The 16,118-nt window shown below is 35.9% G+C and overlaps 2 protein-coding genes across 2 annotated transcripts; one reads left to right on the plus strand and one right to left on the minus strand.

Moving 5' to 3' along the window:
- Positions 1-6,873: 6,873 nt before the first annotated feature.
- LOC143534071 (ubiquitin-ribosomal protein eS31 fusion protein-like) lies at positions 6,874-8,209 on the plus strand. The gene is made up of 2 exons (XM_077028667.1): positions 6,874-7,232; positions 8,023-8,209. Exons 1-2 carry the CDS (start codon positions 6,912-6,914, stop codon positions 8,161-8,163), a joined length of 462 nt encoding a protein of 153 aa, XP_076884782.1. The 5' UTR covers positions 6,874-6,911; the 3' UTR covers positions 8,164-8,209.
- Positions 8,210-9,630: 1,421 nt separating this feature from the next.
- LOC143534072 (putative serine/threonine-protein kinase PBL10) lies at positions 9,631-15,782 on the minus strand. The gene is made up of 6 exons (XM_077028668.1): positions 15,695-15,782; positions 13,938-14,257; positions 12,950-13,085; positions 11,686-11,828; positions 11,453-11,576; positions 9,631-10,119 (listed from the first exon to the last, which is right to left on the minus strand). The coding sequence occupies exons 1-6, from the start codon at positions 15,735-15,737 to the stop codon at positions 9,689-9,691; spliced, it is 1,197 nt and encodes a 398-aa protein (XP_076884783.1). The 5' UTR covers positions 15,738-15,782; the 3' UTR covers positions 9,631-9,688.
- Positions 15,783-16,118: the final 336 nt, after the last annotated feature.

Below are 16,118 nucleotides of genomic sequence, written 5' to 3' on the forward strand. Positions count from 1 at the left end.
AGATGACTTGCTGCTCGCGCCAATCTCCGTGAATTTGCGCGCTTCTCTTTCTTGACGTCTGCCCTTGTCGTCCCCCCTCAGCCACACAGATTCTTTTGTACTTCTTGCTGGCAGAGGCTCCCTCCGGTTGCTCATCTTCTATTCTTTGGTTTTTTACCAAGTGAGCCAGCCTGCCCGACTTTACATCCTTCTCGATCGCATCCTTTAAATGATGGCATGCGTCGGTGTTGTGGCCCGGGGACCTGTGAAATTCACAATATTTGCCACTGTTTTGCGGTCCCTTGTAGTGTAGTTGTTTGGGAGGCTTGAATTGGACATTCTCAGTACTTAACACCTGTGAAGGTGTTTTAGTGAGGGGAGTCCATATTCTTGGCAGAGGTCTGCTGGGATCTCTGCCGCCCTCCCTCTTGTCACCCTCCCCGTGTTTACGAGCATCCTTTTGGGGCTGGGGTGAGCTTGGTTGCGCTTGTTTTTCCGCGGAAGAAAAACTTGTTGGCTGCAACCTGGACCATACAGAGTTCTGTTTGGGCCTCTTCTCTTTGCTGCGCGGTGATTCAGCCTGATGCGCTCTTTCTCTTGCCCTATCTTGGGCAATCTGTTTCTCATTTCTCGCGAAAACTCGCGATGCCTCCATTAACTTGGCCCACGTGGTGGGCATACCATCTTTGCTTACGAGAGCTCGTCGTAACTGATCACTGCGCGCACCTTGTATAAAGGCCACGCGCAGGAGCTGCTCAGTTATGCCCCCGATTGCCAGGGACTCCTGATTGAAACGAGTGATGTAATCTTCAATCGTTTCATCATTCCTGCGTATGCAGTGCATGATGTCATCAGGATCGCGCGTGTGCCTGCGCTGCTGTACGAAGTGGGCTTGGAACTTTTCTAATAGTTCCTCGAACCCATCAATTTGCCCTGTCGGCAAGCTTTCAAACCATACCCGCGCAGCACCCGTGAGGCAGCGAGCAAACATATGACACCATGTTGGCATCGTCCAGCTCTCTAGGTTTCCCGTGTTATAGAAACCCTGCAAAAAGTCATCTGGATCTGTTGTGCCATCATATTTGCCCAGACCACTTGGCATCTTGGTCTTGTGCTGGATGGGAGCCTGCGCGATGCGCGCAGTAAACTTTGAGTGTTTTACCAGGATGGCTGGTCTGTAGGGTGTGGTTACGTCAACTTGCCCTCTGACCGGTGGGCTGTATGGCATGTGCAGATCCAGATCTGCTCTGGCCCCAGGCGCCATGTTCACAGGCGCGCGGAGCTGCGAGCCTCCTGCATGAGTATCCCTTGTCTTCCTCATGCTATGCACTTCTTCATCACTGAACTCAGTGTGTGCAGTGTGAACAGAATGCCCTTCTTCCGGCGCGCGCGGCCTTTTTGTAGGCTGCTTATCAATCGCTTGCCTTTGTGTTTGGTCGGCTAGCTTCTTCTGTTTGATCATTTCAGTGTACTTTTCCATCAGACGCCGCTGCTCATTTATGAGCCATTCATTCGGATCGTTTGCTTCATCTTCTGGACCCATTGGTCCTTTCAGCTTCGCGCCGGCCATATTTTGTAACGTGTGATCGTCTGGAGGAGTTTCAGTCTGGCCGTGAGGGGTTGTGACGAAGGGACGGTTGCTGGTGGTACGCGTAGAATCACGCGGAACCCTCAGAACCTGCTGTCCGTCGTTAACACCCTCACGTTCAATATCCTCCAGAGCTTGATCAACGTTACGAACTCCAGAAACCATGGTGATTGATTTTTTTTTCGTAGATCTGGATGAGATCTGATTGCCGTTTGTAACAGTGGATGGCGCCAATGAAGAAACGTGGATCTACTCACTGGTAGCAGATCTACTTTCCTCGGGTATGATTAAACTGTTTCACCGATGGTTCCTTTGAATCCGTGTTCTTCCACCTACAAAATGAACAGCGCCGTTACTTACCCCTCAGAAAGGGACAGAGGGGTCCTCTTTGGGGTAACCCTCCGGCGTGAGAATCAGTATCTTTGTGGAGAAGATAATAAAGTGTGAGTCAGTGAAATCTCAAGAGTCTTGCTGAATCGCTGAATACTCTTGATTGTGTGACTGTGTGTTTTTCTGTAACTGACTGTGAGTGAATATAATTCAATATGATTGAATGTGATATCACTGCTTGTAACTGCCAATGATTGAGTGTGAATGAATGTGTCATCAAAGTGGAGTTGATGCTGTATTTATAGTGCTAGGGTTTCCACTGGCTGGGCTCAGCCTCGTTGGCCTCCTCCAATCGCACTGCGCCACGTGTCCTCTGGGACACCTGGCGCTTTCTCGTTGGTTGAAATCATGTGGTAGCACATGTGTCATGCTGAGTTGTCGACCTTTCATTTGGCAGCTGTCAACATCAGCATATTCTTACTCCTTAAAAAGATGCCTTCTAGAAGAGTGTCTGACGTGCACAATCAAGGTTGCCCTGATCCTGATTTGGATAAGGACGAGGTTGATTATGTGCACGTGTGATATGCGCCCATCCTGAGGATGCGCGAAGTCTTCTTTTTATTCTCACGCGCAGATATTTCATGCGCAGGTGTGATATGCACGAGCGTGTGATATGCGCCGCGCGCTGGTGCGCCACGCGCATATGTGACACGCGAGCATATGTGATGTGCAAGAGCATGCGATATGCGCCGCGCGCATATGTTATGCGCGAGCATATGATGCCTGAACATGTTTTGTATGCGCGATGCGCCTGGGTTTTGGCTTTGTGCCTTCATAATGTCTTTATCTTGTGGGTTGACCCGCCTTGCTTGGTGTTGAGGCGGGTACATACCTCTTCAATAATAATAATAGTTAGGGTTTATCTTTATAATAATTAGCAAATATGATTTGCTTAACCTTCATTTATAAGTTTCTTTTGTAATTATCCTTAATCCTTATTATATTAATAATACAAGTATCTTACAAGTTTTTCATTATTATGTGACTTCTTATTTACTTATTTTATTTAAATGAAACTAGGATAGTATTTGGTATAAAGTAATGATAGACCAAGTGGAATGGATCATTCCAAAGGAATAAAATAAAACATATTTAGTTTGCATTTATCAATGAAATGAATCATTACTAAGAAATGAAACTCCTTCCATATATAAAACATTTCATTCCTTAATAAAATGTGCTTTTTCTTTCACTCTTTTAAGGAATGAAATGAAAAATTATCAACAATTATTATTTTGTTGTAGTATAACTATTATTAAATTATAATAATATTAATAATTATTATTATATCGTAATTATGTTATTACCGTTTCATTAACCGACAAAATATATGCGTGTATAGTTTACTATTTAATAAAAAATAATAATAAAGTGATTATTCATTTCATTCCTACGTGGTAATTAAACAAGATAATATAATGATAATGATTCATTTAATTCCTTTGTCCATTCCATTCAATTCACTTGTTTATTCCATTACGTCGAGATTTTAAGCTGTGATACATGATTATAAGATTATGCATAAACAACATAACGAAAGCATCAGTATGCGGTGAAAACCGTCATTTTTTAGAGAGAATCTATAATAGAACCATGATATTATCTTCTTAGCTAAATACCTAGTCATATAAATTATCCCACTACAGAAAAAGGAGAAAGAAACAAGATAAGTGTGTAAGAATATAAAATACAGTAGTTATGGTTTATTATCATAACTAGTTTTAGAGCCCGTGTCAAACACGGGATAATTCAAATTATAAAATTATAAGTAAAATAAATAATTACATAACATATATGAAAAAAATGTATTACATCTATGCTTATATATATACAATGTGTACATAAATTGATTTTATTTATATCAAAAAATGATTTTTTTAAATGAACTTAATAAAAAATGTCCTGCAAAATCATACCCTAGAATGCTTCTTTCTATTGAAAAATTCATTCTCGGTGTCATATATGTATAATTGAAAGAATTTTGGTTATGAACCAATTTCGAAAATAAGACTTCTCATACGATTGTAGTTCTAACCACTCAGTCTAAATACAAAAGAGGCGTTATCTTTATTGATATATTTATCAATTTACCACTCATCAAAGGAAAGTATGATATTAAATTGTAGCAATGGATGTTCTTCAAGAACTATGCTTTTCTGAGCTACACCATAAAAAAGATTTTGATAATTTCAGAGGGCTTCTTGACAACATAAAAAATAGCATGTTAACCAATTCAATTTTGTGAATATTTTGTTTTATTTAAGCATAGTATTGCATGCATGCTTCCCATACAACGTTTTGATCACCATTGAAGGAAAAATTAATGTTGACATAAATATTTCATATTTGATAAAAGTTAGAAGCATTGATAAGCATGAGGGTGACATGTCGAAAGTGTTCACAATCTTTTCTTCAATTTTAATAGTTGAGGGGAAAATAGTCAATTTGTCAAATCCTGAACCTTTTGATTATTTCAAAAAATGTCCTTAAAAATAAACTTGCCCGAATCATGTTTAAAATTCTAACTTTAATATTTTTGATATTTTAAAGTCAACACTTTGAACTCATAACAAATTTAACGATAAATCTATTTTGCATTCTCAAACTTTTAAAAATACTCAAAATTTTCATTTTTGACCCGTAACAAATTTTAACCTAAATGTAGTTAACTTGTACCAAACAATCTATTTACCAACTTTTGACCCATAAAATCAAATTTAACTTCCACAAAAAACCCGAAACAATTTTCATTTGAGAAACATGATTTGTTGTTGATTTTTGGAATTCTTCAATTATTTTGAAATATATAGTAAAATAATATGTTAATATTTATATTTATAAAAATATATAGATATTATATAAATATAGTGTAAAAGGAAAGTGAATAATTATTGATTTATTATATATATATTAGAGTATATTAGTTTTGGAGAGAAAAAATTTATGAGAATTAACGAAAACATGACAAGTATCACCATTTATTTTACTTTATTATAATAGGTAGAGTATGATATATAACTTGATTAGGCTTCTTTGTAATCATACTCATTTTTAATAGAATTTTCTTTTTAATTATAATAATTTAATTAAGTTCTATTTATAATTATTTTCAATTGTATCGATATTAATATAGTTGATTAATAATATATAACATCTCAGCGCTTCTGTTATTTTGCACACAAAACCACAAAATCAATGACAATAAATTCAACATAAGGGGAACTTGATCAAGTGCATAATGTTAATGTTATACGCACCTATGGCAAGATTGCGGAGTTGCGATTCAATGTTGCCGATGAAAACCATATCTTCATCAAAGGGCCTTGTGAGATCGGATTTATACTTCACCAGTAATTGCCAAAAAGCTTCCTGCAACAAGTTATAAGTAATTAGCTAGCTAGTTTTAATTGCGTGCACCATATGCAATATATATATATATATAACTAGGGCTGTTTATGAACCAAGCCGGTGTGGGTTCGAGCTCGAGCTTGGAATTAAACAAGGCAGCTCAGCTAGGCTCGAGCTCGATTTTAAAGTTAAACGAGCTCGATTTTAAAGTTAAAATTGGAAAAACCAATTTTAATAATCTTTTTTCAATCTCAAGCATCACCTTTCAAGTTCGAGCTAGCTCATAAACCTAAACAGTTTTAATGCTTATATAATTTTTTGTTTACTATTCATTTATTTATTTATAGTTATGGTATGCAAAAATTAAGATATAATAACTACATAATATATATCATTACATATATAAAATTATAGTAAGAAATACAAAAATTAATAAAAGTATATAAGAGTTAACTGATAAATAGAAAATAAACTGGGCTTGAGCATTAGAAATGAAGCTCGAAACGTGTTGAACTCGAGCTTAGTAGAGCTAAGGCTTAGCTCAACGCATTTACACTAGTGATTTTTTTTGGCCCAATCTAGTTCGTGCTATAAGTGATTTGCCAAAAAAATGATTTGTTCTCTATAAAACCGAGGTTCTTTTATCAAGATTAAAAGCCCATATCAAACAATATGACCCATTTATTATCCACACTCAAAGCCCAATTACCTCCAATATCAATACCCTACCCACAACCGGTTCCAACCCATACTCGACCTGTGGGTACGATCTGGTATTACGTTTCTCCCTAGCCCTATACCTAGAATCAAACTCAACTCAGACCCGTTGAAACCGGTTTCACCTTTACTCGGTCAAAACCCGACCCTACCCAAAAAAAACATGGTCAAAGACCCGACCCAGTTTTGACTTTTGCTGACCACACCTGAAACCTGTTTCCACTAGGGTTGTAATCGAGCCGAGTCGAGTTGAGTCAGGGTGTGCTCGAGCTGGCTCGAGCTCGTCAGTCTGGGCTTTAATTTTTTTTTAAACTTTTTTAAATTTAATTATTATTTTTATTATTTTTTATTTTACAAATTTTGTTATATAAAAGACAAAATTATAATTTTAACATACATATTATATAAAATTTATAAATTAGAGAATTTATTACTTCATATGTTTTATTTTTGTCATTTTTATAAGGTTATATGGATCGAGTGAATATATATATATATATATATATATATATATATATATATATATACGCTATTATTATATATAGATATTAAAACTTAGGGTTCAATATAAATGAGCCAATGAGTCGAGCTAATGAGCCGAGCTGGTCCTAGCTTGAGCTCGGCTCATTTAGAAATTGAGCTGAGCTAATTTAAAATCTAGTTTTTTTTCGAACAAACCATGAACTTTTTGAATAGCCCTAGTTTTCACCCAGTTTTATTTTTAAAAATACTCGGTTTGTTTGTGCACTTCTTAAATTTTTCTCAAAATTAGAAGCCCATTTAGTGAACCCATAACACATATCATTATTATCCACGCCCAAAAACCTCCATACCCTACACTCTATAAACCACCTTCATCTCTTCAATCGAAAACCCTAGCGGCAGCCAAATGCAGATCTTCGTGAAAACCCTAACGGGCAAGACCATAACCCTCGAGGTCGAGTCCTCAGACACCATCGACAATGTCAAAGCCAAGATCCAGGACAAGGAAGGCATCCCGCCGGACCAGCAACGGCTCATCTTCGCCGGAAAACAGCTAGAAGACGGGCGGACGTTGGCCGACTACAACATCCAGAAGGAGTCAACGCTCCACCTGGTGCTGAGGCTTAGAGGTGGTGCGAAGAAGAGGAAGAAGAAGACGTACACCAAGCCAAAGAAGATTAAGCATAAGCATAAGAAGGTGAAGCTGTCTGTCTTGCAGTTTTATAAAGTGGATGATGCAGGTAAAGTGTGTATATATATGTTTAGTTTTATTTATGTGTGTTTTAATTGAAACATTATTATTTAGTTTTATGTTTTTCAATTGAAAAGTTATACATATAACATAATATAATGTAGGGGTGTGGTGTGGTTCAGTGCGGTTTTGGGCTAAAACCAAACCGAAAACTAAACTTTAGTTTTTTGATTTTGGAAATTGTTCGGTTTTGGTTGCATTTGTGTTTAGAAGCTGAAAATAATGAATTTAGTTAAACATATATTTTTATTATATGTTAACTGATAGACTATTTCATATTTATTAAATTTTTATGAATTACTTGAAATAAAAAATAAAATCTACAAATTTACACAATATAATGTTATAATGTATATTTCAGTTAAAATGTTGTTAGTTTGTTTTATGTGTATTTCAATTTAGAACATTATATATAACATAATAGAATGTTATGTATAATGTATATTTCAATTAAAACGTTGTTATTTAGCTTTATGTGTTTTTCAAATAAAGCATTATATATAACACATTATAATGTTATATATAATGTATATTTCTATTAAAGCGTTATTATTTAGTTTTATGCTTTATTTCAATTAAAGCATTATATATAACACAATATAATAATATGTATAATGTATATTTTAATTAAAACATTATTATTTGGTTTTACGTATTTTCCAGTTAAAAGATTATGTATAACACAATATAATGCTGTATATAATGCATATTTCAGTTAAAACAATATTATTTAGTTTTATGTATATTCCAGTTAAAACATTATAAGGTGGATGATGCAGGTAAAGTGCAGAGGTTGAGGAAAGAGTGTCCGAATGCGGAGTGTGGGGCGGGGACGTTTATGGCGAACCACTTTGATAGGCATTATTGTGGCAAGTGCGGGTTGACGTATGTGTACCAGAAGGCCTGAGGTTTAAGTTAACTTAATTTTGAATTTTTGTTGTATGTTATCGATGGTTTTGGATTTTGTTTGGTGAACCTGGATTAATGTGTTGCTTTTGACTTTATAAAATTTGAATGTTTTTATATGCTGCTGACTCGGGAGTTATTTGTTTTGGTTTTCGGTTGTCATTTGGGCTAGGGTTGTTCGAAAAGCTTGCGGCTTGCAGCTCGCAAGATATATGCACGAATAAATTTTGCTAAAAAAATTTGGTTTCAAACAACCTGACCCAATCTGTCTCATTTTTGTAACTGTGCCAAAGCTCGGCTCGACTTTTGGCTTGGCTTGTTGGCTTGAATTTAGCCTCATTTAATTTCGAGTTAGAGGGGCCTCGTTTAATTTTTAGGTCGAGCTTGAACTCAGCTGGCTCGACTCGTTTACAGCCTTAATTTGGGCTTGGAAATTTTGAGTTAATATCACCAGTGCGTAGTTACTTAACTTTGTTTGCTGGTTTGTTTTACTATTAACAAATTACATGTTTTTATTTCGTTTCTGTTTCTGGATATGTCGGTTTATTGCAAAATACGAACTGGCTCGAAGTATAGAACTTGATTTTTACAGAGCTCTATAATCATTTGTTTTCCTTGAATGATTGTGATGATGTTATTTAAACCCCAAAATAGGATGTTTTTGAAAACTTTAAAAGCATTATAGAATTTGATCATACAAATTTGAAATGTCATTATCCTGGGGCGACACTACGATAAAGAGGACACAATTGATAAAGCAACTAGAAATGCCGCTTCTCTGTTAGCAGATTAACTTTATGATCATTTGCTTATTTTTCATAAACCAAGGACAGTATTTCTGGTTTGTTTATCTTTTGGTACTCTGTATCGTGGTGTCTCTTTGAGATAGTCACAATCTCAATTTTCTTTGATTCAAGTTTTTGTTGCGCTTTTCAAGAACGCTCCAGTTCTTTTCTCATCCTCAATTGTCTACTAAACTATAAAACTCCATATGCTCAAACAGATAGCTAGACCATAACTAATGCCTTATTAACGCCGTCGCCTTCTCCTTGCGAGTGAACCACATGTAACGGTACCATGCCTTGGTCCCACACCTTTTAGTGTCAGGGAGTTCCTAGTTTGCTAAGTTTTCCATGACACAGTTTTTTGTCACTGGCTTTTAATGGCGTAACTTTTACTTTAAAAGAGTTACTAATCCTTTGTGTTATGGTTCACTAGTTTTTTTAGCAAGTAAAGTTTTAACATGTATTTCTAAGTTAAGATGAACAAAAGAAAATTATTATTATGAGACTTTTAACAATATTGATTCCCATTTATATATATTGTCTTGGATCTACAATCCACATATGTATCCAAAGCTATCCAAGTTGATTAACTTAAAGCATAATCACCAAAATTAATTAGTGTTTCTAGTAAAAGATAAAAACATATTCTCTAAACCCATACAAACAACTTGCAAAACACATAGCATAGCAATACAACAAGATAAACACAACTATATACCAAGTACACTCGTTGACATGTGCTTAAGCACGAAGGGAGGCCGAAGGTCTGGGATAAGCAACCATCTTGCTCCCGACTTTGTGCCCACATGACCTTGCTTTATTAGTAGTTGTGGGCTCCACATGTGGGTCCTTACGCTCACGTTTTTCATCATCTTGAAGTTGTTCTAATGCGGCCACCACCTCATCCATACTTGGTCTCATTTTGGGTTCCATATATAGACACTGAAGTGCAAGGTTGGCTACTTTGAGGGCACACCCAAGTGAATATTGACCCTCGATTCGTGGGTCAAGAACTCGAAAGATTCTTCTTTTGTTGGTTAGACACGGTATGGCCCACTCGACTAGGTTTTGTTCACCAGGTGGTCGGTTTTTGTCTATTGCTTTTTTGCCTGATAAGATTTCAAGTAGAACCACTCCAAAGCTGTAGATGTCACTCTTTGCGGTTAAGTGACCTTTATGAATATATATATAAATAAAAATTGTCAAACATGAACCGAAAAGAAAAGAATAATTGAATATACCATTGAGGGCGAGAGTATAAAGTATAGTAGTTGAAAAACGCCATAATTTTACGTTTTATCTATTTATTTTTGCATTAAATATAGATATGGGCAACTTCAACTTGTGTGACCCATTTCAGACAAAACCAACCTGCAGTGGCGGATTCATAACATAATTTCAGGGGTAACGAAAAACAAAAATGTAACCGCACAATAAGAATTTTTTTTTACTTGTTTCATGAGTTCAGGCACCCAGTAACACATTTCACGCATACCGGCGGCTAGTTAGGTATTTTGCGAGTACTGGACCCTATTTCACGTTACACGCGTGTTGGCCTAGGATACCCGTTTGGTGTGCACCAGCGCCCGGTAATGTTTTTCGCTCATACAAGCGACTGGTTACGCGTTTCCTGTGTTGCGGGCTTGGTTTCGCGTTACAAGTGTACCGGCTACGGATTACCCGTTTGGTATATGTACTACGCCTGGCTACTCATTTGACGCGTGCGGGCGCCCGGTTGCCCGTTTCGTTTGTAACGGCGCTTGATAACACATTTCATACGTGCATTCGCTTGGTTATTTTAGTTGGGCTTTTAAGTTTCAGTTAATTAGTAGGCTTTTTATCATCTTGGGCTTTTAATAAAACTTTGAAATGTGGAGTTTTGGGCTTTTAAAATTTTTGGAGGGGTAGCGTAATATAGTTTCAGGGGTAACATGATATATAAAACGTAAAAATATAAAAAAAAATTGCACTTCGCCGGAAAAGTCGAGGGGTAGCGGGTGCTACCCCTCCCAACAAGCTACATCCGCCCCTGCCAACCTGGGGGGATGCATTAAACTGAAATAACTGAACCCCAAACAAAATATGACAGTTTGGTATTACATTTTCAGATAAACCGAACTTTCGGTTCGGTTTCAGTTTTGCATGTATCAAAAAGCGAACGAACGCAATTCATAGAATTTCATTTTGAATTTTACGTAATTAATAAGAATTTAATATATAGTGACCCAAATTCATTATTTTGGGCCAAATTTTTCTCGGCCAAAAATTTTCAAACCCAAACAACAAAACTCAAAAAATTGAAATTTCGGTTTTTGGTTCGGTTTGAGCCCAAAACACCTCATGCACACCCCTAAATCAACCCGTTCCCATTTGGCTACTTTTTGTAGTTGATGAATTTGAGCTAAAGACACAACGTTTTAGTAAGAAAACGGGTCAAATTGGTACCTATACGTAAAACAAACTTGTTAAATGTACAAGGAAAATTAAATCCCAGTAAAAACATACCTGTGGATAGATATTCAGGAGCAGCATATCCATACGTTCCCATAACCCTAGTAGAAACATGGCTTTTATCACCAGTGGGCCCATCTCTTGCCATTCCGAAATCAGATAGTTTTGCATTGAAATTCTGTTAATCATATTAACAAAAACAATACACATAACCACATCATCGTGCTTTCTAATAACTTATAGGTCTTAAATGAGTAAGATTTAAAGATTCATTAAAATAGACATACTGAATCAAGAAGTATATTTGAAGTCTTGAAGTCCCGATATATGACCATTGTTTCAGCATTGTGAAGAAAGGCGAGACCCCTTGCAGCACCAAGAGCAACTTTCATGCGAAGTTGCCATGAAAGTGGTTGGAAGAAAGAACCTCCTGTTTATTCACATTTGAGTGATATGATATTAAATTTTATTTGGAGATTTAGGGCATGTTTGGCTTAGCTTTTAAAACTTGCTTATTTGCTTATTTGTTTTTCAAAAAGCAAATAAGCAAACAAGTATGTTTGGGTATCACAAAAGCACTTTTTGTTTTTGCTTTTTGTTATTGATTAAAAAGTTGTTTATCAGACGCAAGAAATCCAAGCCTTTTGTTTTGCTTTTTGCTTTTGGAATACCAAATTACAAATATACCCATCATTCCATTATCTGTAAAACTAGCAAATATATAAAAATGTCCTTTTTGGTTTTTCCAACCACATAAGCTAATCCAAACATTTTTTTAAAAACTACTTTTGAAAAAGCTATAAGTAAATAAGCACATTTGGAGTTAAATACGCTTAGCCAAACTCCCTCTTGCAGGGGGCAAGATGGGTCTTTTAGCAACAAACTTTAAACTATGCACGAAATAGCAACCAACTTACAATTTATTAATGATTTTAAAAACCAACTTGCAAATTATTACTGATTTTAGCAACCATGTTACGCTTTATTACCGGTTGTAGCAACGATGGACATGTTTAACCAGTAGCAGTCACTTCTTTGGCTGATCTGCCAATATTGATCTGGAATCTCGCTTGTCATTCTTATGTATGTATCAGTCATGCAGCATCTTACACGAAATTTAATGATTATTTTAACAAAATCGTTTTTTTAAACTAACAAATTTATCCTTTGTTTATCTTCTCATAAGCATTTCTTGCATATGTGACAGCTGATGTGGCTGACATGGAGTCAAGTCACAACAAGTGTCACATCAATCGGTTATTGGCTAGATTGGTTAAAATAAGACTGGTTGCTAAAAACTGTAATAAAATGTAACTGCGTTTCTATATTGAGCCTATTTTGAAAGTTTAAACTTGGTCATATAAATCAGGAAAAATGAAGCCCCGTTCCTCTTTCGTGCAGTTTGACTTTGACCCTTTTTATTTTAATATTTTAAAGATAAACACATCCCAAATTGACCCATTCATAAATCATAACTAAATGGGTCACAAACGCCACTTTCAAATGTAAAGTAAAAGACATGTATAGAAACAAGAAACATTGTTAACTTACTCCTGAATAGATGATTCTCCATGCTACCCTTTGGCATAAACTCGTATGCCAAAAGCCTATGATCATCTTCTAAGCAATAACCAAGTAATTTCACAAGATTAGGATGGCGTAATTGTCCAAGATAATTTATTTCCGCCTGCACAAGCCCAATATTCATTTGATGAGAAGCTAAATAATGTCACCAAAACAATGACATATTTGAAGATATTGAACAATGATTGGATAATACAAGTTTATTTTGCCTAAACTTTCCAGTTCTTCTATTGTAATAAGTTAACCTACATATTATACCCTTCTTGTCTAGCTCTCCAATTTGTGAATATCCACCTCTAGTTAAATTTTATTGTTTCAAAAAGACCAAACTACCCTCCTCTGCCTTTCCGCATAATTTTTGTCAAGGATTCTACAATGTAAGTCAATAATCACTAAGCATCTCCAACTTATGCATCAACATCAAACATTAACAGTGTTTTGGTGTAAAAGCATATTCAAATAATACACTTACACCAAATCTATTTCGACTCCAATGTATGCAACAGATTTTACCTAGATAATTTAGTTTCACACATTACTTTGTTACAAGTAAACTCTTGTATTCACAAAATTACTAAGAAATGCTTTTACTTTGAACTTATATTTATTAAAATTAATTTAATCAACATCCTAATAAGCAATAATAATAAAAATATAAACCATGCTCATATAAAAGGTCTCAAAAAGAATTTTTTTCATACTATATTTTTGTATTAATATTATGTTTTTTATGTTGAATACTTGATATAGGTAAACTATGAACACTTGGTCTAATGAATGGTTTTACATTACACCAACTTTGTTGTAATGTTACACCAAAAGATTACAACATTTTGATGTCTTCATCGGAGATTTTGGTGTTTTGGTGCATAAAATTGAATAATCTAAGCAGATTGCGTTGATATAAACTTCAGAAAATCGAATAGATGATATCAAGAAAGTGAATAGAACTAACCAACCACTCCTTGTGACCCTGAAAGCCTTCTTGATTTAGCCTTTTCACAGCAATCACAATACCAACTCCAGGCTTTGAAGCCGCAAGCGAATGCTCATCGACCCACCCTTTAAATACCGAACCGAACCCACCTTCCCCAAGAACACTACCCGGACGAAAGTTTCTAGTGGCGTTTTTAAGCTCGCTGTAAGTGAAGCTTTTTATATTAGATGACTGCAATATTTCACCTTCACTTCGAGGCGTCTGTGTTTGAGAACCACTTGATACCTTGCTACTTAAATTACTACCTCCATTCTTTTCTCCAGCTTTAGATATATAACCTGTATATACACAATTAGTTTGTTGGGTGAGTAAATTAATAGAAATTGATAAGTAGGAGAGCAAACGAGCCTCGCTGCTCACCTATGCAGTTAATGCGGTAAAAAATCGAATTTTTGAGATATCGGTTATCGCAGTGGGATATCGGTAATTTTAATATCATGCAGAATTTATATATACACATGCATAATAACGAAACATATATAATATTAATAGTGATATCAAAAGTCAAAACTCAAAAGTGTCAATATTTGAAACATGATCTAATCGTAACCCATGAAATCTTCCTCCGAGTCCACATCAACCAAGACATCCAAAATGCCGGTCAATATCGGTTGAACCTCGGTCAATATTACCATATTTTGCTTGGGGACCGATAACCGACATATCGCCAATATTAACTGCAAAACTGCTCACGAGCTACTTGAGATCAGATCGATAAAAAGCTCGACACGAGCCGAGCCTAAACCTTGAATAAAGATCCTGAGGTTGATACCTGTGTATTAATTTCGCACTACACAACCGAGCTCGAGCCGAGCTTTGGCTCGTCTAATAAGGTACTGTACACAAGCTTGAGCCGAGCTTTGGCTTGTTTAAGGTTTTCTCAAAATATATAAAAAATAATAAAGACTGTATTTAAATTAGTTAATAAATAATAAACAAGCTGAGTCCAAGCTTGAAAAAACAAGCCAAACTCGAGCTTTAGAAAAAGAGCTAAAAATGAGCTGAGCTCGAGCCAAGCTTTGGCTCGTTTAAGGTATTGCACACGAGCTTGAGCCAGGCTTACACAAATTGTTAGAAGGTTTTCTTAAAATATATAAAAACAGAAATAAAACTGTACATAAACTAATTAATAAATAAACATTAAACGAGCCAAACTCGAGTTTGAAAAAACAACTTGCTTAAGTATTTATAAAAACAGTTCGAAATAAGCTGAGCTCAAGCTCTCTTGTAATTCAAAGCGATCCGAGCTTTGACTTGTTTAAGGTTTCCCCAAAATATAAAAATAATAATAATAATAATATTTTTTTTTAACGACCTACTAAGTAACGCCGGGTACTCCGTACGCGGCCCCCATTGGCTAAAGGTAGCCCGAGCCAGCCACGATTCCGGACTAACGGAGCCCCTAGCGGTCCACCTATTGAGGGATTCCCCGGATAAAACCCGACCCAACAGCAACCAGGTGAGATCAGGACTCGAACTAGCAAGCTAGGGTCATCCATCCCTTGGTGATAGTGAGGTGCCTCTCACTAGTAGCTCACTATACCAGTGAGTACTCTGCAATCATCCAATTTATAATAATAATAACAACTTAATAATCGAGCCCGGCCCGAGCTCAAGCTCGAAAAAACAAGTCGCTTAAGAAAAAGAGGTCAAAACGAGGAGCTCGGGCGTTTGCAGGTAATGAATAATAAGAAAATATTTTTATTTATTATTACCTGTGGAAACGGATTTAATCTGAACGCTCCAACAAATCCCCATCACAAAGTATTATTATTATTAGATCACAAAGGAAGGAAGCATTTAAACACTACTACAAATACACACATATCTTCAACTAAATCAAATCCGATCTTTCGAGCAATAATAATAATAATAAGAATCCTCATTTAGCTCGAAATTCGAAGGAGATTGAGTCAGCTTCAACAATAATCAGTAAGTTGTTGTTAAGAGAGATTAAATGTGGGTGGCTCTCAGAAGAACGAGTAGTGAGAATGGGCAATTTACATAACTATTCCTCTAACTCAAGATTTATTTCATTATTAGTTCTTGTCGTTTACTTTTTTATTATAACTAGTAAATAATCCCCGACGACGGGAGTGTTGATACACGTTAATCCATGAATCGCAATGTCGGCGTTAA

Source organism: Bidens hawaiensis, unplaced genomic scaffold (genome assembly GCF_021521415.1).
Source record: "Bidens hawaiensis isolate Kalapana, Puna unplaced genomic scaffold, B.hawaiensis_p1.1 tig00010056_1, whole genome shotgun sequence".
Taxonomy (NCBI): domain Eukaryota; kingdom Viridiplantae; phylum Streptophyta; class Magnoliopsida; order Asterales; family Asteraceae; genus Bidens; species Bidens hawaiensis.